This window comes from Erinaceus europaeus, chromosome 6, assembly GCF_950295315.1.
Source record: "Erinaceus europaeus chromosome 6, mEriEur2.1, whole genome shotgun sequence".
Lineage (NCBI taxonomy): Eukaryota > Metazoa > Chordata > Mammalia > Eulipotyphla > Erinaceidae > Erinaceus > Erinaceus europaeus.
Genome location: NC_080167.1, coordinates 53187767 through 53211615, shown reverse-complemented (window position 1 = coordinate 53211615; position 23849 = coordinate 53187767). Strand labels below are relative to the sequence as shown.

General features: G+C 39.4%; 1 protein-coding gene and 1 long non-coding RNA gene across 3 annotated transcripts in view; one reads left to right on the top strand and one right to left on the bottom strand.

Moving 5' to 3' along the window:
* ITGA8 (integrin subunit alpha 8) overlaps nt 1–23849 on the top strand; it is a 183721-nt gene that overhangs the window by 111935 nt on the left and 47937 nt on the right. The window contains exons 16-23 of one of the 2 annotated variants that reach the window (XM_060192219.1): nt 719–774; nt 1186–1340; nt 2478–2603; nt 3122–3189; nt 5274–5421; nt 11047–11139; nt 16549–16628; nt 21857–21937. In XM_060192219.1, coding sequence (XP_060048202.1) covers nt 719–774; nt 1186–1340; nt 2478–2603; nt 3122–3189; nt 5274–5421; nt 11047–11139; nt 16549–16628; nt 21857–21937 — 807 coding nt within the window. Of the gene's footprint in view, nt 1–718; nt 775–1185; nt 1341–2477; nt 2616–3121; nt 3190–5273; nt 5422–11046; nt 11140–16548; nt 16629–21856; nt 21938–23849 lie in introns of both variants that reach the window. The other variant, XM_007526133.3, reaches the window with a different exon arrangement.
* LOC132538934 (uncharacterized) overlaps nt 14366–23849 on the bottom strand; it is a 94153-nt gene continuing 84669 nt past the window's right edge. The window contains exon 3 of the long non-coding RNA XR_009550255.1: nt 14366–14474. This is a non-coding gene — a long non-coding RNA (uncharacterized LOC132538934). The remainder of the gene's footprint in view (nt 14475–23849) is intronic.

The window sequence follows — 23849 nt, the reverse complement described above, 5'->3', positions numbered from 1 at the left end:
ATTCAGCACTCTGGTTAATGATTCACCATTGCTTCACAATTTAATTTTGGCCATGTAAATGTTTACATTTATAATGTAAAGAGTACATGCATTACAATATAAACTTACTATGTGAATTTCAGGAATATGTCACATGTCTGTGTCTATAAGCCTCACCAGGCCCACCACCCAACTCCAGTGTCATTTTCATTATCAGATTGACCCCCCCCCCAATTCTGTCCTCTCATCTTTCCTCCTTTTCCTCCCCTCTACCCAATAACCATGACATTTTCTGCAGTCTGCATTAATCTTGTTGTGATCTGTTAGTTCATTTGACTTGCTTGTTTATATTTCACATATGAGAGGAACCATGTGGTAATTGTCTTTCATTTTCTAACTGGTTTTGTTTAATACAAACACCTCACATTCCACTCATCTTTTTTTTATAAGAAAAGATATTTCACTTTTAATAATTATCTAATATTCTACCAGCTGGCAATAATTTTGAAGTGTTACCTTCCTGTGTAACAATGTCACCTGTCTTACTTGTTTTCATTTTTATGGTCCATTGGTGGGATATATAGTCAGTTCATCTTGTGTATGTTTACTTATGTGTGCATGTAATAAGATTAGTATAGAGGGGGAAATGATTAATTCATTGTACCTGGGATGAGGTAAGATGATGCATCAGGTTCAACATTTTATTAACCATTAAACTGTTGGCTGTTATTTCCCACAGCTTTTCCTTAGGAGTATGTGCTTCGGTAGCAGGCCAGAGCATCTCAAACACAATTGGTGAGTGTGCTTTCATTTCCATAATACTCTCTCTACTCTACTAAGAGATTCAACAGCAACTATGTCTCTGTACAGACTTTTAACACTTCTCCAGAGCCATTTATTGACAGCCAGAGGTCTGAAGTCTGTAGAGAAACTTGTATATAAAATTACTTGAATGAATGGTGTTAATAGTTCCTATAAGGTATGGTTTAGAGCTAAATGGCAATTTGTAGGAAACTATCATATAACATAATTTTTTTTAGCTTGGGAGCATTTAATAAGTTTTTTCAGCTCATGTATTATTTTTTTATCCAAACTATGAAAAGGAATGCTTTGTGAATAAGCAAGTTGAAATAGGAATTCTCTGACAGAGCAAGATGTTCACTGAATACTTTTTCTGATTGCATTTACTTTATTCCTGTCCCTTAGGCCTGATTGCTGAGGTTCAACTAGATTCTCTGAAGCAAAAGGGGGCCATCAAACGCACCCTCTTCCTAAACAACCATCAGTCCCATCTGGTCTTCCCTCTCCAGATAAGGCAGCAGAAACCCCACCAATGCCAGGGCTTTCTTGTCTACCTTCGGGTAAGTGTTCCATAATCATTTTTTTTTTTGGCCTTGAATTTCAATTCCAAATTCCAGACATTTTTCTCCATTTAACCCTCAGCAATCCACATCTATTTTCATTTTATAGGAGGAAACTATTGGAAGATTGCCCATACCCTCCTTGAGCCTTGCTTCAGTTCACCTAATGATTCCTAAGACTTCCTTTGGCTTTTGAACACAGTCTTGATAATGATACTAAGGTGGTTTTAATTTCTAGTTTCTCTTCTCCCCCCCAAAAAAAAGAACCTATGAAAGTTTAACCCAATTTATTTGAATTTTTAGCCTATGCTTGGCCAGATTTTTATCAATGTGCATTTCAGAGTCCATTCAGAGAAATGTTGAGACATTCAAAGCCCTTATTAAAAGTAATTTATTACTCTATCTGAAAAGCAGTGTAGTTTTCAACAACTCCAAAAATTTCCCATGAAATAAAAAGTATTTATTAACACAGTAACTCCATCTTCTTACTAATTGTGAGAAGTTGCTGTTACTCTTGCTCATTTCCTCTCTTCCTTGAAAGGAGTTAGGGAAACCCAGATAAGACCAAAAGGTCACAGCACATTCTAGAATAAAAAACTGGGTTCATGACCTTTGCATCTTACTCTAATCCTGACTGGCATACAACTGTACAGTGTTCTATGTGATGAGGGCCTGCTGCTGGTGTGACTCCCTCGAACCCTGGAGTTCTCTCTCTCTCTCTCTCTCTCTCTCTCTCTGTGTGTGTGTGTGTGTCTCAGCATATTAAAGTTTATATAAGCAAGTGTTGTATTTGCAGAGATAGGGGAAAAGAAAACCAGGATTTTAAGAATCATTTTTTCACATTGCAATTGAATCAATTTGTGCGACTTGTTGAAGATCTTGAAGACCTGAGGATTGTCTCTAGAAGGTTGACTTTCAAGGAAGCCATAGAGCTACCTGAGTTCATCTCTGACAGCAAATGAACTAGCTGGTTTCTGTCCAGTACATCCAACAGCCTGTTTCTAAGATGGCTGCTGTGACCATTGCTCCACTAGTCATTTTCATTGTCTGCAGAATTTTGCTTGCCATTCTCAGACTGACTAACATCTTGCTGCTATTTCAAAAAACCTTTCTTGAGCTCATGACTATTTCCCCTAGGACGAAACTGAATTTCGAGATAAATTATCTCCAATCAACATTAGTTTGAACTACAGTTTGGATGAATCCACCTTTAAAGAAGGCTTGGAAGTGAAACCAATACTGAATTACTACCAAGACAATGCTGTGAGTGAACAGGTAGGTAGAGGTAGGTCTCTGGTCCTGTGCATAGATAGCTTCCCAGGGTTCTGGGCCCAGATTCTGTGACCTTTAGACGAAATCCAGCCCCTCTGTGTTTTTATTTCTGCGCATAAACTTGTAACATTTAGGAGTTTCTGCTAACATGTTTCGGAAACACTGCCTCAGTGTGTTTTCGGAAGCCTTTCCCCTTGTGCGACTGAGATTTAATTTGTTCAAAATGTGGCTGTAATGGGAGCAAGACAGTCTGTAATCCTCAAAACCTTGCCAGAGCCACATTCTTTACAGACATTTGGGAATGAATTGGAACCAGGCTGTGATGTAAACTACCCTATATTGGGAGGTCACAGCCTAACACAGGGTTGTTAGTTGGGAAGAGCCTTGTACCATGAAATGAAAGCTTTCATTCATTCATAAAAGGGTTCCTAATTTTTGAGAGGAAAAAAAATGTAGCATGTGATGCAGGTTTTCCAGGATGCCTCCTGATGTGTGTTTCCACAACACAGGCTCACATCCTGGTGGACTGTGGAGAAGACAACATGTGCATTCCTGACTTAAAGCTGTCAGCTCAATCGTAAGTTTAAATCAACAAACTAGAGTGTTTTTTATCTAATGGAATACAGGTGTTGATTTCAGGCTCCCCTGGAGAAAGTAGACACTGCCAGTTCCTACCAGAAAGCGTGCCGCGGGGAACGCTGGAGCTCGGCTGTGCTTTGGGTTAGCCTGTGGTTCGGGTCAGTTCTGTCATTGGTGTCAAGTGACACACCCCAAGATTCTGCCTGGGCGGTTTCATCTTTCAGCCAAAGTGGGAAGAAAATGTTTTTGTTCAAAGTAAACTCATCTGTGGGGTGTCTCAGGTTGTATTTATTTGTCTCAGTGGCGTGGGCAAAAAAAAAAAAAAAAAAAATTCAGACGGGCCGCTTTCTTCTACGCCTTAGCCAAATGTTTTCCTGTTTCATCCTGTGACTGAAAAACATGCCTTAGACAGTCCAAACAAAATAGATTTTAATGTACTGAAGATACATATTAATGACACTGTAACATAAAGCAGTAAGTGTCAGTCACAAAATCAAGTAATAATCAAAGAACCTCCTAGCTGTCCAGAATAGAGAGTCACCACCCAGCCTGGGAAATGGCACAAAGATTTAATTATCCTATGGTGGACAAAGTGAGTCTGTACTTGATAATCTCTTAGCTCTTCTGCTCCAACTTTTTCATTTTATCAGAGCCTAAAACAATGGTTTTGAGAAGAGGAGATCAGGTGGTGACTCACTTGGTATAAAGTGCACACATAAAGGAACGGGTTCAAGCCCCAGGTCCCTACTTGCAGTGGGGGAAGCTTCACAAGTCGTGGGACCGTGCTACAAATACCTCTTCTCCTTTATCTCTCTTTCTCCCCCTCTCCCATCTCTTGCCTTTTGTCAGAAAGAAAGCCAATGGAGGGAAATGACTATTGTGACTGGTGGGGTCATGCAGGCACTGAGTCCCAGCAAAAAAACCTGGTGACCAAAAGACAAGAAAATATGAACTAAACATTCCCAAATGTTGGTTCCATTTGAATTAAATTTCAAAATATCTCAAAATCTTCAGTGAAAAATTTGAGATCTTATCTTTCAACCTGGCTTTTTTTCAGAAGTTTCACTGTTTTATAATATCATAAAAGTGTTAGGAGTAGTTTCATGCCTGTATGTGTTTCTGCTATGACTCACTGCACCCACCACCAAAGCGCCACTACACTAAAGATACCCCTTTCCCTGCTTCCCCATACCTTTAAAATATTCTTTTCTTTTTAAAATGTAAAAAAGGAAAAGAAAAATACATTTGTTTATTTAGGATAAATACAGAGAGACATTAAGAGGGAGGGGGAGGGGGAGGAGACAGACATCTGCAGCACTGCGCAGCTTCCCCCCGCAAGTGAGAACTGGAGGCTTGAACCCTTGCACTCTGTAATATGTGCACTCAATCAGGTGTGTCACCAGCCAGCTCCTCCCCTGTCCTTTTATCTGTTTCTTTCTTTCCTCTTGTCTGCATTGTCTTGCACCTGTCCCCTCTGTACTTGCTAGACAATGTCTCTTCTTTCCTCCAACTGCTCATCTCCTTCTTGCTAGGCATTTTCAGTGCTATATTGAAGTGGCCACATTCTGACTAGTGAGACAATTATTACATTTTCAGAAATGTTAACTGGCAGACTCTTAGGTATGTTGGAATCTTGAAATTGATCACAGTCGGAAGGCTTACACCACTGAATCAAGGAATGGTACTTTTATGTATTTATTTATTTATTTATTTATTGAGAACTGGTCATCAAACATTTACCAGCACACCTCTGGGTATTTTCTGGCCCTTCCCATCTATACATGTTTCTCTCCATTCTTCCCATATTTCCATATGACAATGTATCTTCTATATCTTCTTCTTCTTCCTCTCCCTCTTCTCCTTCTTCCTTCTTCTCCTCCTCCTTCCTCTTCTTTTTTTTCTTTTTCTGTGTGAAGTATGTATTCCATCACCCAATCACATCCCTAGCCATCAACCCATCCTCTTTTTATCCTAGTCTTGTATCTCCACAACTTCCTCTTATTGCCTCCCAGATACATGCCTTAAACAAAGCACCCCTGAGTCCAGAGCAGTAGATGATTCTTTCTGAAACTTCATTTTTAGAGACAAACAGCAGGTCATCATTGGAGATGAAAACCACCTTACACTCACTATCAGTGCAAGGAATGAAGGCGAAGGGGCCTATGAAGCTGAACTCTTTGTGACAATCCCAGAAGAGGCAGATTATGTTGGGATTGAACGCAGCAGCAAGGTAAAGTAGTAAATAGGCCTGTTACTGAAGTAAAATCAGTTATCAAGGGAAGCCAGTCTCCTTTATATCTCACTAAAAGAAAGCGCGCTGGGGGGTCGGGCGGTGGCATAGTGGGTTAAGCTCATGTGGCACAAAGCGCAAGGACTGGCATAAGGAACCCGGTTCGAGCCCCTGGCTCTCCACCTGCAGGGAAGTCGCTTCACAGGCGGTGAAGCAGGTCTGCAGGTGTCTTATCTTTCTCTCCCCCTCTGTCTTCCCTTCCTCTCTCCATTTCTCTCTGCCCTATCCAACAACGAACAACATCAACAATGGCAGTAATAATAACCACAACGAGGCTACAACAACAAGGGCAACAAAAGGGGGGAAAAATGGCCTCCAGGAGCAGTGGATTCATGGTGCAGGCACCAAGCCCAGCAATAACCCTGGAGGGAAAAAACAAAAGAGAGAGCAAGCTGTTCCGGGGAGTCAGGAAGGGGGAATGCTCTTACCCCGTAAGATACAAGACTAGGATAAAAAGAGGACGGGTTGATGGCTAGGGATGTGATAGGGTGATGGAATACATACTTCACCGTATCTTTCCTAACTATGGAACAAAGATAGATTTGCCAAAGATTGAGAAGTGATGCAGAGAAGAGAATACAAAAGGCTAAAAGGAGTTCCCTAAAGTGACCTGCCAGCACTCTCACCCTCACTGACTGTTCAAGGCTTTGTTTTAAGTTCCTTTAAGTTTCAGGCAGGTCCCAGGAGGTCTGGTTCTCATTATTGCTTATGGAAGAAGGTCTGACCAATCCCAGCTGAGCACAGATAACAGGCTAGCAGGCACTGGGAAGGGAAAACATTTGTTTTTCTTTCTTCATGGTCCACCTTCTCATGATTAGAGCCAAGAAAAGTCAGTTTTCATCATCTGTCAATCCAGCAATGCCACTATCTATTAAAATAACATTGATATCTTAGTCTTATCAGAACATGAATCTTCCTAATCAATATCCACTAGTTCTGCTTTAATCTCTTAGTCTAGAAAACCATTATAAATAGCAGACAGAGACTTCTATTTCAGCATTGTAGACTCACAATTCAAAGAAGGGACAAGTTTCACATCCTGTTTCAAAGTATTTGTTCATCCATTCATTTATTTTTTTTTTTACATTTATTTACTTAGAGACAGAAATTGAGTGGGAAAGGGGAGAAACAGACAAAGAAAGAAAGACATCTGCAATACTGCTTTACCACTTATGAAGCTTCCCCCCTGCAGGTGGGGCCTAGGGGATTGAACCCAGGTCCTTGAGCATGGTAAAATGCACACTTTCCCAGATATACCACTGCCTGGTCCAAGTCTGACATCCTTTCATAACCTCCAGTTCGCTTTACATAGAACTAGGTATGGTGGGTGTCCCTCAAGTTCTTGCTGATTTAACTCACCTAATTCAAACTTATTATATATATCTGTGCATTCCAAATACTGTAATCTTCATATGAACTTATGATTAAATACTTAATGAAAAATAACTCCTCTAAAGATACAGTACCAAACTCGTGTAGTGTTAGTATTTCAATGACATTTCAAAATTCAGGGATGTAAAGTTTTCTATCCACACCTCTACTCTCACAGTTTGTTTTGATTAAATTATCTTCTCAGGTAAATAATGCAGGTAAGTATAATCAGGTATCTTTGATCATCATGAAATCATTACACGTTTCTTTTGAGAAAATTTATAGAAAAAAATCTCTTCTTAAAAATGAAAAAAATTAAAACAAAAGCCAGACTCTAATATGTTATTTTAAAAATGTTTTAGGGTTCCACTCATATTTCTACTTCAACTCACATGAAGTCCCTCCACTTGAATTTGTTAAACAAAGCATCTATTCTAAAAATGCTCTTCTTTCAACAAAACATCCACTTGACTGTTCACTTAGACAAAAAAACATGGGCAAGCATTTATCATTCCTATCTTTGGCTATAAACATCACAACACACATTGTCCATAGTCTCAAATGTGTCCTAAACTATTTTCCTCCCATCAGTTTCCCTTGGAGAGAGACTTTACTCATTCTTGGAAATTTACATAACTAATCCACATTCTGACTTCTTTGTTTTCACAGAGTCTGAGTTTTGTGTACCACTTTATTTAAACTCAGTTCAACTTAAATAAATAAAAAAAAAAAACTTATCTTAAGGAGAAAAGTATTAGGGAATTGTCTGATTGTAAATTGTCTTTACAGCATTGGTTGAAAGCGTTTATGTTTTTGAAACTATAGATGCTACTCTGGAAAGATGGTATCTCTGGAAACCTTAATCGAGCCAATCTTTGTAACTCTCTTTAGTGACTTTAGAGATTTTATAGTAATAAAGGTCTACATGTTTTGATTAAATAAAACTATTACTGCTATTTTACTAAAATATATATATATGTAACAAAATTTACCAACCTAACTATTTTGACACCAACAATTCAATGGCATTAAATACACTCACATTGCTGAGTTATAATCACCATCATCTTGCACTGTTTCATCATCCCAAACTACTGTTCTTGATGGCAAACTTCCCTTCCCTTTCCCCCAACTCCTGATAAACACCATTAAACTTCCTGTTTCCATGGATTTGACTATTCTAGGGATTTCCTGTGCACTCCACCTCAGTCTTCCACCCACCTCTCTCTCAGCACAGCTAGAAGTAGCCTTTTCATCTTCCTACACTCAGGCTCCTCCCCCCCTTCCCTTCTTATGAATGGCATCAGTATTTGCCTAGTTTTTTGAAAGACTAGATTCATCCTAAATCTTGCCAGTCAATGTCCTCTCTCCATATTACTTTCAGTTCACTGCCTTCTTCCAGGCTGGCATAATCTTTTTCCTGAGATCAATACAGTCTCCCTGTCATCTCCCCATTTCCCTGCTTCTACTCTCTTCTTTGTATTGTCACTTAATAGTCAAGAAGATATTTGGAAATGTGTCCAAAGTCACACAGTGATTATGTAGCAGAGCCTGAATGAAACCTCAGATGTGAGGAGCAGGCCCACTGATCTGCATTGCACCCATGAACTGAGATGTCACTTCCTTCATGAAGCCTTCTCTGCTTGAACCTGGGTCTATGCCCTCCTATATCATTACATCTGTCATAAAACTTCACAAACTGTGCTGTGTTTGCCCTGCCTGATATGATTCCTTGTGGTTACTTGTTACACTTGTTATCCTAATTATAAATTTTAAGGGGCCTTTTCTGTTAGGGTCTAGTTTATAGCACAGTGAATGAACAATAATACAAGACCTAAAATGGACTAGAACAAGAGTGTGCCTGGAACCGCTGATGAAAACAGTTTAGAAAAAAAATGATTGTTTTTCTCAGTTAGCAAAAGGAAATAAAGGTTAAAAAAAGAAAGAGGGTGGTTGACTGGAGGGAAGGAAAGATCTTTGATTAATGTGAAAAAAAATCTATTTCTAGGAAGCTGGAAAAAATGTACATAATGCTTTTAACCTTTAGATCAGATAAGGTTATTTAGAATAGAAATTTAAATCCTTGAACAAGGGACATGGGCATTTCTGGTAGTTTCTGCTGGGTTCTATTTTCTGCTTTCAGGATTGAATGGATAAAAATTAAGAAATATGCCAACATTAAGAAATGTAGTGCATTGAATAAATCCTCTGTAACATAACTTGAAGCTTATATTCTCAAAATCAGTGATTTACCTACAGAATTTTTTTACCCAGATGACTGGGGCTTGTTTGGTTTTTCTTTGTTGTGGGTTTTGTCAAGGAAATGGAAAAGAGGGGGTGGAAGATGGTTACTGAAATCTTTACTTGAGCAATTGCTTTGCTTCTTTCCACAAAAATTCATGGAACTGAGAGACCAATGGTCCTCATACCAGGAATCATCTTCCTTCATGGAAGGGACAGAAATCTTCCCAAAACTTGCTCTTGTGAACAACTTTGTGCTCCAGCTTAACTTTGGGAATGACAGTGACCGGTCATAGATTATCTGCTGCAAATATTGGATGACTATGCATAACTATCAGCAAAGGCTGGGCAGGGTCATAGGAACCTTGGGTTTTAAAGAAAGAAAGGAGCTCAGGGTGGAGGAGACATGAGCATGTGTTTCTTGGCACTGAGAGCAGCCTGAGGACATGAGGGTGAACTGTTAGCAAGGGCAGCAGTTCAAAGTCTAATCTCCCTTTCTCCCCACTGCTTGTCTCATGTAACCTTGCAGCAGCTCCAGCACCTAGTTCCAAGTACTTGCCCAATTTAAGCTTTTCCTTACTTAAAGTAGAATATTGGGAGATTGACAGATCTGGTCAACATGACAGTCCTCTGTACCAGAAAGGCAGCTCAACAGGTAGTGCACATGCCTGCTATGTGTGCAGCCCACGTTTCAGCCCTAGCACCACATGCTCCGAGGCCAAAGAAAGCCCTGGGCTCCGTGCCTACACTACAAATCCACTGCTCCTGGCGGCCATTTTTTCCGCTGTTGTTGGTTTTTGTTGTTGCTGGATAGGACAGAGAAAAATTGAGAGACGAGGGGAAGATAGAGAGGGAGAGAAAATGATAGACACCTGCAGACCTGGTTTCCTGCTTGCAAGGTGACCTCCCTGCAGGTGGAGAGACAGGCTCAAACCAGGATCCTTGAGCCTATCCTTGCACTTTCTACTGTGTGTGCTTAACCCAGTGCGCAACTGCCTGGCCCCCTAGAAAATGAATTTAAGACTGCATGCTCTCAGAATGGAGCCATAATACGTTAAATTTGTGTTCAAGGCAACTCTATTGCAAATAGTTATTGAGAAAAAAAGAGACAGCCATTGACTGAGTCAGTCATAGAGTAATCTATACATATACTGTTTTTTTTTACAAGAATGATTTAGTCCTGTTTCATTATCTATGATTATTAAGCCAAGTTAACAACAGTAGCAATAGTGAAAACAATTTCTAAAATGCTTATATAATACATTAAGCATGTCCTTCCACAGGAAAACACAATAACTTAACCAATGCCCCCCCCCTTTTCCCTAAATTTAACTTGTCTTTTTTTGAACTCTGGTGATGTTTTATTTAGAAAATACAGTACCGGGAGTCGGGCGGTAGCGCAGCGGGTTAAGCGCAGGTGGCGCAAAGCACAAGGACCGGCATAAGGATCCCTGTTCGAACCCCGGCTCCCCACCTGCAGGGGAGTCGCTTCACAGGCGATGAAGCAGGTCTGCAGGTGTCTGTCTTTCTCTCCTCCTCTCTGTCTTCCCCTCCCTCTCTCCATTTTTCTCTGTCCTATCCAACAACGACAACAACAATAATAAATACAACAATAAAACAACAAGGGCAACAAAAGGGAATAAATAAATAAAATAAATATTAAAAAAAAGAAAATACAGTACCACTAAAATCACAAGTTTTTAATTTTCATTTAAATTTTTTCTTGTAAATGTCATTCATTAGATCTAAAATGGATAATCTTGAAGTATGTACAACCTGAATACAAAATAAATATAAAATACTGAAAGCAAAGTAGTTATCCATTGATTTATTTTGGTATAGTTCCCCACACAGGTGTTTAAAATTAAGAGATTTGTCTCTCTCACTGATTTCTGTGACAGAGTGATATTTATTCTGCCTTTGAACTCTACCTGGTGTTCTTTTTTGATGCAGGGATCGCGCCCACTGAGCTGTGAGCACAGGATGGACAATGTAACCCGGATGGTGGTGTGTGACCTGGGGAACCCTATGGTCACTGGAACAAACGTAAGAGCAAATCTGTCTAATTGAATTTTAAGGAGAGCTGATGGAAAGCCCCGCCTCCCACTAGTACCTCACAACTTAGCACAGAGCAATAAAAACAAATCAGGCAGGAAGTAGCCAGGGTGGTGGGATTTAGTACTAGAACCAACACAGAGTGGCTCATGGGGGGGGGGGGGACAGAGAAGATGAATTATATATGCATTTTCTTGTTTGATATGAATCCTTCATGTCTTTTAGCCATAGCAAACCTGACTCTTCTTTTAATTTCTGAAATTTTTGAATTTCACAACTTTCATCTTTGTATCTAAAAAGAACTACAGTATATGTAATGAACTTGATATAAAGATTTAGAAAAGATAAATTTCTATTTTATTTTTATTTTTATTATTTTAATATTTATTTATTTATTTTCCCTTTTGTTGCCCTTGTTGTTTAACATTGTTGTAGTTATTATTGTTGTTGTTATTAACGTCATCATTGTTGGAAAATTTCTATTTTAAATATACTAACCATATGCATGTCATTCACAAAATTTTCACATTAAAATGCTACCATAATCTGATTTTTAAAATAAATTTTTACAGGTTGGTATCTCCCATGCATCTTACTTAAAGAATAACAGAAGAAATCATGACAAAAAGAAAGCATTAACAGTAATCTCTAATATGTATATGAAAGGATAAGAAGTTATCTTTGTCCTTTGTTCCCCTTTTGTTTCTATATTTAGGATCTTCCCCTTCAGAACTACTTGTGAACAATAACTTCATTTTATGCACTTGTCATTGCAGTGCATGTACATTGTAACTTCCTATAGTAAATATTACAGTGAAAATAATTATTCTGTAAACTGACAACTTTTAAAAAAGAAACCTGAAGTCTGAAAATACTACGTAAATGTTAACTAACTGTCCCTTACTTGAAAGTAGATATTTGTTATCAGTTAAATGAACTCTTTGGGAAAAAATTCATGCAAATGTGCAATTTCATAGGTTTGTATGAGAATGGCTTTTCAAAGCCTGTTCCAAAGAGTACTGGGATCTTGCTCTAAACATATAAAGAGAATCCTCTAGTCATTTCTGAGTTTATACTTCCTGTTGGTACACATTTCAGAGGTAATGAAAAATTCAATAGTAAATAGAACTTTTCACCAAGCTCTTTACACATTAATTTGAGGGTTTAAAACATTTTATCTGGTTCAGGTGGTGGCACAGCTGTTTGAGTGCACATGTTACAATGTATAAGGATCCTGGCTCAAGCCCTGGGTCCCCACCTGCAGGAGGGAAGCTTCACGGTAGTGAAGCAGTGCTGCAGATATCTCTCTTTCTCCCTCTCTACCTCCCTCATCACTCCCAATTTCTCTTTATCCGCTAAATAAGTAAATAAATAATATTTAGAAATAAAACGTTTTATCAAGTAACACCCATTTCCAGTTTACACTTTAAAATATTGTGCTAGAATAAGGCACAATGTTTAACTCTATTCTACTGATCTTTGTATTTAAAAAAAATACCAACTTTTAGTCTATTAAGTTCATTTCTTGAGTCAAAAAATAAGTAGATACAGATGCAAAAAAAATAACCTTTTAAACAGGGTATTATTAGCTAACCTGTACTGATTGGCATCTCTGTTGTTATATAAGTTTCACTGGGTACTTTTTGATGTTCTCTTAATTAATTCTCATGCTAGCCACCCACCCTGTGAGTCAGATATCTCTCTTGTTTTATGATAAAGAATCTGATTTAAGGAAGTAAAATGAATTGCCCTAGTCACACAGGTTGTGAAGGACACAGTGAAGATTCAATCAGACCTGAATACAAAGCCTGTGTTCTGTCCAGTCTACAAAATTGTGAAAAAGGGCTTGGATAAAATCTAATGGATGCCAGATGATACTTTAAAACAAAGCCATGAAAGATAAACTGGGAGGTCTAAGCTGAGAGACTAAGAACAATTTTCCTTAGGATCCTTTTATCTAGAAGCTAATAAATCCTTTTGTTAGTTCTTAAGCGGGGTGGGGGGGAGTCTGATTTGATAATGAAGAGATCTATGGTCAAAGATAAATGGGTTTGTGGGGTGGACATGGTGCTAGTATCTACCAGTGAAGAGTCACACAATCATTTTTCAGTATTAAAACTGAAATCTCGACCAGAGATAGTCTAATATTATCAATAACTACAGATAACCATGGGTAAAAAATAAAACTGATGGGGGGGGAATAAATAAACTGACCACTAGTATCATTCAGAGCAGAAGGTGAACATGAGAGTGTGGCCTTCCACACAAGTTGTTTATGTGAAAGAATGGAAATCCATTTTACCAGCAAATAATCTTTTGAAGTGAAGAAAGTAAATTGTTTGTATTCCTTTATCTCTGGGGCCGATAGTAGAAGAAACCTAATAGCTTTCTTATCTCCCCCTTTATTAATGTCCTTAAACACATCACATTTTATTGCACTGTTTTGTTATAAAAATCTTTGATTTATTTACTTCCTCATGTTGTACTTTAAGAAGATGACTTACAATGTACTGTAGTTAAGATTCCAAATGTAAAATCAGCCTTAATTATTAAAGAGTAGCCAGGGAGATTTAATCTAGCCCTGATATTTTTTTAAATAGCATTCAAGTGACTTTTAAAAAAAATTTTAACTTAATAAAGCATTGACAATAGTGGTTGGAAGCTTCATTTATTACTGGTAAGTAGTGATGTCATTGTCACATAAATGCTTATATCATGTGCCAATATAAATGTAAAATATTTGCATGCCAACATTTTATTGAATTCACAAAACTTAAAAAAAAAAACCTCTCAAACAGAAAATTGATAAAGTGGTAGGTAGTTCATCAAAACTGCTTTGGATTCAGTGCCCCAAAGAGTTATGTTTGGTGTCAGTTAAGACTACACATGTCCCTTACTCTTGTAGAATGAAGTAATCCCACCTTCAATGAATCTCCATCCCATGATGGACAATGAAGAACAACATTAAGCAGATTTCATCAAAATATGGAAAGAGCCCATCACTGGAACATTAACAGTGCCACTCTCTTTTTCACCAATCTTTCAAATGTTTTTAGTGCACTCCTACAACATGCCTAACACTTAGCTGTTCTGACAATGTTGACAGAAAAACAAACCCCCATCAATAGGAAATTCAAAGCCCAGCAATGTTGTAGACTGGGTGGTGGAAAAATAGTAAAGAGAGAGATAGGGAATAAAGAAAGAAAAAGTGTTCCTTACCTGATCTGGGGGATTGGATAATGAGTTGCCGAAGTTAGCTCTTGTGCCAGGCTTTGAAGCAGAAGTAGGTGTTTTTCAAATAGAAGAATCAGGAAGAAATCTAAAGGCTACCAAACAAGAGAAAAGAGCATGTGAGAAACCTCAGATGTCTGCACATTTGGAAGTAGAAAGAAATTCATCTTGGCGAGAGTCGGAAGGTAGCGCAGTGGGTTAAGCACACGTGGCACAATACTCAAGGACCGGCATAAGGATCCGGGTTTGAGCCCCCGGCTTCCCACCTGCAGGGGAGTCGCTTCACAGGCAGTGAAGCAGGTCTGCAGGTGTCTACCTTTCTCTCCCCCTCTCTGTCTTCCCCTCTTCTCCCCATTTCTCTCTGTCCTATCCAACAACAACGACATCAACAACAATAATAACTATGACAACAATGGAAACAACAAGGGCAACAAAAAGGAAATAAATAAATAAATATTTTTAAAAAAATAAATTCATCATGGCTTGGGCATAAGGGTACATAGGCTTCATAACTGGACATGCCTGGGGTCAAAGCTCAGCTTTGCCATTGATCAGTTGTGACACCTTGGGCAAGTTGAGTTGAAAGGGGTGAGTATGCTATTTGCAGAGATGGTTGGAGCACTGCAGTGACAGGGTGAAGGTGAAGTGAAACACCAGGCTTGTACATTCAGTCATGGAGAGTGAAGTAAAAATGATGACAATTTATGATTAAAAGAGCCGTTTATTGTTACTCACGTTAACCCGAGTTTTTATTACATTCTTGTTCTTCTAATGCAAAGGCTGTGAGTACAAGTTCTGCAGTCAGCTTGCAGGCATTTCAATTCCAACTCTGCAATTTATGTGCTCTGCACCTGGAGCAAGGCACTTCACCTGCCTGCTCCTCAGACTCCTCACTCAGTTGTAAAATGTTAACAATCACTGCATCTGCCTACAGAGAAGTGGTTGTGGTTGTGGTTGTGTGAGACCAGGCCTGTGAGGCTTAGTAAAGTGCTGAGGAGGGTCAGTAACGTAATTATATGTCTTAGTTGTTCTTCTTACATGTTTATATTTTCCTTAAGCCAGCCCTGCGCTTTGCGCCACGTGTGCTTAACCTGCTGCACTACGCCCGACTCCTATTTGTTTATATTTTCATTGTTTTTTCCTTTTCTAAAGGCTTTTAACATCTGCTTTCAAATGATAAAATTAATAAGGCAGTTCTAATGCCTTGTAAAATCAAGATGGAGAAAATAATCCATACACTGTTAATTATAACATAACTAGAGCATATGATTCTGGGTTTTTTTGTTTGTTTTTTTTACAATATATGTTGCTTAAAACCATAGCTGAACATACTGTACGGACCATATAATGATATTTATTTCTTTTTGTTTTTATTAGATAGGCCAGAGGAAAATTGAGAGGGAGGGAGGACTTAAGAGGGAGACAGAAAGAGAAACACCTGAAAACCTGCTTCACCACTCATGAAGTTGTTCCCTCTGCAGACAGGGAGCAGGGACTCAAATCTGGGTCCTTGCTAATGGTAATGTAAGTGCTTAACCCAGCTCCCTGTAATCTTTGTTCTACCTTGTTCGTCATGACATCAGAATAATTTCCCACACTGTCAAAATTTTCTCAAAGCCACACTTTTCATTGATTATGTACAAGTCCATCAGACAGAAGCAGTGTAACTTTCTAAGTAGGTATCTTCTCATATGTTTAGGCTGTTTCTAGTTCATAACATAAAGAAAGCAGCAGAAGGGGCCAGGTGATGGTGCACCTGGTTGAGCACACATTACAATGTGCAAGGACTAATGTTCAAGCCCCCAGTTCCCACCTGCAAGGGGAAAACTTTGCAAGTGGTTAAGCAGAGCTGCAGGTATCCTTCTGTCTTTCTCCCTTGCTATCATCCCCTTCCCTTTCAACTTCTGGCTAAATGAAGATAATAAGTAGAGATAATAGTTTGTTTTTGTTTTTGTTTTTTAAAAAAGAAGGCAGCAGAAGGATGAGTATGGGGTAAATAAAGGGAGAGAACTATGCTATAGCAAGACTCTCCTCTCAGCTGCCTGCATAGAAACGAGTGAAGGAGTCTAGGATAGGAGTCTTGTAGAGATGACTCTAAAAGATTTTTGTGCTGTGTATAAGTAAGGCCTCAGTCATGCAATAACTTGGTGTCTTGTGTTTGTTTTTTAGCATTCTCTGGGCCTCCGGTTTACAGTTCCACGTCTTGAAAAAACAAATATGAGCATTAACTTCGAGCTGCAAATTAGAAGGTGAGAGCTCTAAAATGATCCCCAGCAGGCATTATTAGAGACAGTGAGGTGAATTCCAGGCATCAGGCTCCTTCACCTTAACAGCTCCTCCCAGCTTAGAACTATACGTTTCTCATATGTTCCTCTGCTTCTCAACTATCTTAGTTATTTTCAATATTTTAGATTTTTTTTAAAAAAAAACTTCTTTCTGTAGGTAAGCTTATAAGAGAATGGTTTTGTCCCAAGGCATTCTCCCATCCCTTCTACCATCATTTCCCCCTCAATCTGTGCACATTCTTGCTCCAATCACACCAACACCCATATGCCTCCCTGCTCTGTCAGAGCTTGTTAAACTATTTCTTTCATTTATTTTAAATGAGATAGAGTTTCACAAGAGAGAGAGAGAGAGAGCAGCTAGAGCACCACTCTGATAAATATGGTGCCAGAAACTTCGGGCATGCAAGTCCTGCACTCTACATAAAAGTGTGTGTGTGTGTGTGTGTGTGTGTGTGTGTGTGTGTAACTTGGCTTTCACACATGCTTGCTTTCACCCCACTCCTCCCCCCAGGCCACATTTTTCATTCAGATTGAGCAGCTCAGAGATAGGGAATGTCTTATCAGATAGGGATATGATGTCACAGCACCAAAGCTTCCTTTATTGCTATAGCACCACTCATGTGGTGCCAGGTTTTGAACCTAGATCAAGTTCATGATAAGGCAGGTACCCTATCTAGTGAGCTGTCTCCCACCCCAAAGCACAAATGTTTTTGATGCCAACTTTTCAAGGATGGATGAGTATCTGACGATTTAATGGTGAGCATGAAGGTAGAACGTTGTTGAGAACATATATTTGGAGGTAACCATCATCCGGCTATGGGAGTAGCTGCCTTTTACTAAGTTGACACTGCTTGGGGATCCAACTGTGACTTTATCCTCTTACTGGCCAGAGATTCCCACCACATTAGCTGTAATGGAATCAGTGTGATGGCTCTTGACCCATTTTAGAAGAAAAAGAAACTTAGCAGCCTATCAAGTATTAGTCTTATTTGTGAGACACTCCTTTCAGATAATTGCAAGTCTGTCCAGTAAAGACACCCTATGAGGTGCATACATTTAGTGGTCTGCAATTTCAAAAGCTTAAAAGAACACATGAAGCTTTGTATCACCTGGAGAAAGACACATCTCTCATAAAATACACAGCCTTTATTTAGGAAGAATATCTGATACAAAGGTGTCAATAAATTCCTTAATTTGAGCTTACAATTACAGATTGCAGTTACAGAAAATAAAAAGGAGTAATCAGTAATTCACTCAAGGAGCAAAGGGCACTAAGTAGTTTTTTAGACCCCTTCCCATGATCCATCCTGCAGGCCATCATTTAAATAAAGAATCAGCAAGGTAGTGCTGGACTTAATGAAAAACATAAATGATCGCATTTTTACATTTCTCTTTATGTAACAGAATGGGTTGTGACTACATCCGTTCTCACATGCCACAGCACTTCTGACTATTTTAACAATATTTTGAAAATACAGAATACAGAAAGAACTGGAGTGGCTAGAGGAACACAAAGAAAGTATCAAATTACAAAAGAAGTATGCATTATAGAGATGAGAATATTTGAGACTACTTTGAATGCTCAGTCAGAAGCTAGTCAAGTATTTGAGAGGTGGGCTTTTATCTGAATTGATTACTGGCATATTTGATGGACTATTTACATTCAGCTTAAAATATATTTAAATCACAGACAATGTGAAACAAATGCTCTACAAATATAAACTCAAACCTTTTACCATTTTAACTACTACTACCAACATTTGGAACACCTTTTCACAAATAGGACCCAAAAGAAAAATATGGGCTTTATAAAAAGTTTATAAATTAAGGTATCTCATGTAACCAAATGTTTGCAGGAATGGTCTCTCGATGCCCTGGCTCTCTGGACACGTGTACACGGCTCTCCCTGTACAGGCCAGTTCCAGACTGTTTCCAAACAGGTCTTATTGAGGACCCTTGAAGGTGCTACCCTCAGCTTTGGTGAAATGAACACTGTACTATCTTTTTTTTTTTTTCTTTTTTCCTCCAGGGTTATTGCTGGGCTCGGTGCCTGCACCATGAATCCACCGCTCCTCAAGGCCATTTTTCCCCCATTTTGTTGCCCTAGTTGTTGCAGCCTCGTTGCGGTTATTATTGCCATTGTTGAAGTTGCTTTGTTGTTGGATAGGACAGAGAGAAATGGAGAGAGGAGGGGAAGACAGAGAGAGAGGGGAGAGAAAGATAGACACCAGCAGACCTGCTTCACCGCCTGTGAAGCGACTCCCCTGCATGTGGGGAGCCGGGGACTCGAACCGGGATCCTTACGCTGGTCCCTGCGCTTTGCGCCACGTGCGCTTAACCCACTGCGCCACCGCCCGACTCCCTTGTACTATCTTTTTTTAGACCTCTAGAACCCAGAGATCATACGAGGGAAGCTAGAAAATAGGAAGCAGTATGGAAACAGAAATACCTATTAAAGTAATACATTAAAAATATGTTTGGCCTCAGTGCATGGCAGAGGGCATTGTCCTGGAGAGGAAATTCACCATTCCTTGCACTGACAGCATAAATAGCTGAGCATCCACAGAGGTGATGAATTGCTTATTTGAATGTAGTATTGCAGGAGACTTCCTTCCAGCAAAGAGGTCAAAGAGGCATCTACATCATATATCAGTCCTGGTGCCTTTCTGGTACCTGGTTCAGTACCAAGATCATAGCCAACCTATGTGACAGAGGAGGCTGACTGGCCAAACAGGCACCTGCCATTGGTTTTTGGGCATTTCAAAACAGCCTCTGTGAGCCTTGTATCAGAGTCTTGTCCAAAGAAGGTGTCAATGCTTGCCATCTACTTGTATTTTAGGGTGTGTTGAGGAATAAAATTTGGGGTGTTTAGCCACCTAGAAACAAAATGCAATAGAAATATGGAATTGCTGTGGAGTTATTTTTCCCTAATTCAAGTTCCCCCACTGATATAAGACCAGAGTAAAGTAGAAAGTACAAACTAATATGGGTAATCTGTGGAACAATTAGGCTTTAGTTTTCAAATTTAAGAGCTCCTGGTAATGCATGTGGAACCACAGAGACTGCAACAAGTGGAATTACTTAATGACTTCTTAGTGGTTAGTAACTCAGAATCCTGCCTTAAAAAAATAAACCTTCTTACTATACTGATCCTCCCCAGATGTGATAATAATCATGTGGCCTGGAAACTGGGGTTCAAGCTTTGGTGAATGAGTCCCTCTAGGCTCATCTCAAGCTTTGCAGTGTTACCCCAGGACAGGAAATGAGCCTGACATTTGCCTGCTTATATCTTTTATGTGTGTTTGCAGTTTAAGTTGCCTTATCAGCATATACAATCAGGCAGGGCATTTGAAAAGTATGGTGGGAACAATTCTGTCTCCTCCTCCTTTGAAAGCAGACTCTCAGACCCTTGTTTCTAACCCTTTCATTTGGAAGGCTTCAAAAGCAAGTCAGAACAACACATGCTCCCATCACCAGCATCACAGAGTTGGTTAGTTTTTTCCATTGACTTTTCCTGAGACACAGTGATGGAAAAAGAAGAAGCATTCCCTCCTTAATGAGACCTAAAGATATGCCTGGCTTCTTGGCTGTGGGAAGCCACCACTCACTTTGCTACAAAGATGTGCAATCTTTTGGGGCAGAGGTGGCTTTCTCAAGAGCAGAGTAAGACAAGGGCTGCATATGACAGCTCTGTCCAAAGCTCGACTGCTGGCCAAGCCTCTTGGAGACAAGTTTTGTTTTTCTTACAGTGATGGCTGATTCATCTATGTATTTTGCTTGTTTTAAAAGATTTTTTTGTTTATTTTTATGAAAAATAAGGAGAGATAAGAACATTACTCAGTTCTATCATGTGGTGTTGGGGAGATTAAACCTGGAGCCTTACACATACAAATCAGATGTTTCACAGAGATATCTCCTCAGTCTTCACACACATATATTTTAAGTTAAGTTTCCTATCAACTTATATTTCTTTGGGGAAAAGAAAGTGAAAACTATCCCACTGTTGTCATTAAATACACAATTAAAAAATTATCATTTTTATTTATAAAATGGAAACACAAACAAGACCATAGGATAACATGGGGTATAATTCCACACAGTTCCCACCACCAGAACTCTGTATCCAATCCCCTCCCTTGATAGCTTTCCTATTCTTTATCCCACTGGGAGTATGGACCCAGGATCATTCTGGGTGCAAAAGGTGGAAAGTCTGGCTTCTATAATCGCTTCTCTGCTGAACATGAGCGTTGACAGATCAATTCATACTCCCAGCCTGTCTCTCTCTTTCCCTAGTGGGGCAGGCTCTAGGGAATCGGGGCTCCAGGACACATTGGTGGGTCTGCTCAGGGAAGTCCGGTTGGCATCATGGTAGCATCTGCAACTTGGTGGCAGAGTAATGAAGCTGAAGGGTTGATATTCCATGCCTGATTTTTCTGAACACACAATTTTTTATCTAGAGACTGTTGGTGCTTGACACACATCAATGGGCATCTCCTGTGGCTTTTGTAGGAGCTGTCCAATTTCCTTGGATATCATTTTTCTCACCAGTAGCCACACTTCTCATCCACTTCTCTCTCCTATTCCACCCTAGTCAGCCAATGAGTGTGCTATGGATGCATGTATACTTGTTTTAATGGTGTGTAAGAAATAAACTGTATGGAAAATAAATTTGTTGCCAGAATAGTGTATGGTATGATGTCTTCTAGAGCCAAGCACAAGTAATTTTTCTACTCTATATTGCTCTTGGATTACCATGCCCACTCTCCTCTTTATTAGAATGGAAAATCGGGAGCTGATGATGCTGCCCTTTCTCATTTGATGGGTAGTCAGTATGATGCACAGAGAAGTGAAATCATTGTCAAAAGCAGAAGTTGGAAAATGAACTCCACTCGATGTCTTTTTGGTTGAACCATGAAGCTAGAGAGTGTTTTGTTCTCTTGATATCAGTTGCACTCTCAGATAAGGTGTCTCCTCATATAAGCTAATTATATTACTTTTGATCACAGAGAACCCAAGCATTCCCATTTACAAAGGGTTGTGATTTTGCAGAACAAGTAGGTCATGGTTCTCTGAATGATGAGGCTAGTAAAATATGTTGCACCTTATGATATGCATCATGCTTTTTTCATGATCACAGATTATAGTAATACAGCAGAGAAAATACATTCAAATCATATGTCACTATGTTTCAGTTCCAACACGGACAACCCAGACAGCAATTTTGTGAGCCTGCAAATCAACGTCACTGCTATAGCTCAAGTAGAAATAAGAGGGTAAGTACAAATAAGGCATGGTAGTAGATATATTCTAACAATGGTTTATGTATGTATGAATTATGATAGAAATGCTAGTAAAGACTACATAGAATTTTCTAATGTATTAGAGATCACAGTTTACTTTGATTATAAATATTTATTCTTTTTTCTTTTATTCATTCATTTATTAGTGAGGAGAAATAGAGAGAGAAAGAAAACAGAACACAAACAGAACTTTATTCTGGAAATTTAGTGGCAGCAATTGAACGTGGGACCCCATGTCTACAAGTTCAGTGCTCTAGCCCCTGTAAATCTCAGACCACAGCATAGTGATCATAATGTATGCAGCATAATGTATGCAGCAGCTGAGCTTCAAAATATGAGTCAAAAGTTGACAGAGCTACAAGGAAAAAGAGGTGAACCCACTATTTTTTTAAATTGATTTAATTATTACTGACAAGTCCATTGGCTAACGGGTATAATTCCACACAATTCCCACCACCAGAGTTCCACATCCCATCCCCTCCATTGGAAGCTTTCCTATTCTTTATCCCTCTGGGAGTATGGACTGAGGATGGTTATAGGGTGCAGAAGGTGGGAGGTCTGGCTTCTATAATTGCTTCTCTACTGGACATGGGTGTTGGGCAGGTCGATCCATACTCCCAGCCTGTTTCTATCTTTCCGTAGTGGGGCAGGGTTCAGGGAGGTGGGGTTCCAGGACACACTGGTGGGGTCATCTACCCAAGGAAGTCAGGTTAGCATCATGGTAGCATCTGCGACTTGGTGGCGTCAAGCCAATGAAGGTCTGGGTCCTGCGACAGAGGCCAGAAACTTTCCTACAGTCAGAATTCTAGTATGGTACTAGTAAGGGTCCTCTCCTTAGTATGCCATCCAAAAGGGTTCATGTATTTTCTTTCTTTCTTTCTCTCTTTTTGATTTAAACTATGTAATTCTTTTCTCACAGCTCAGAAGTTGAGAAATCAAGATTAAAATGTCAATGTTTGGTGTCTTCCAAAGTGTCTCTTTGGCTTGTAAATAGTTGCTTTCTCACTTTGTGCTCTCATGATCTTCCCTCTGCACATCTGCAAACTTAGTCCTATTTCATCTTCTTTTTTTTTTTCTGCCTCCAGGATTACAGCTGGGACTCAGTGCCAGCACTATGAATCCACTGCTCCTGGAGGCCATTTATTTCTCATGTTGTTTCTCTTGCTGCTATTGTTATTGTTACTGTTGTCATTACTGTTGTTGTTGGATAGGACAGACAGAAATTGACAGAGGAGGGGAGACAGAAAAGGGGGAGAGAAAGATAGACACCTGCAGACCTGCTTCACGGCTTGTGAAGCAACCCCCCTGTAAGTGGGGAGCCGGGGGCTCGAACCAGGATCCTTGAACTAGTCCTTGTGCTTTGCGCCATGTGTGCTTAACCTGCTGCGCTACTGCCTGACCCCCCCCTTTTTATTTCTTTATTGGGGGGGTTAATGGTTTACAGTTTATAGTAAAATACAATAGTTTGTACATGCATAACATAACATCCAAAGAGATCTGTGTATACCTATGTTCATAACAGCACAATTTGTAATAGCATAAACTTGGAAGCAACCTAAGAGTCCCAACAACAGATTAGTGACTAAGAAAGTTGTGAGATTGAAATATATATGATGGAATATTACTCAGCTATTTAGAATGATGAATTCACCTTTTTTAAATTTATTTTTTATTTAAGAAAGGATAAATTAACAAAACCATAGGGTAGAAGGGGTACAGCTCTACACAATTCCCACCACCCAATCTCCATATCCCATCCCCTCCCCTGATAGCTTTCCCATTCTCTATCCCTCTGGGAGCATGGACCCAGGGTCATTGTGGGTTGCAGAAGGTAGAAGGTCTGGCTTCTGTAATTGCTCCCCCACTGAACATGGATGTTGACTGG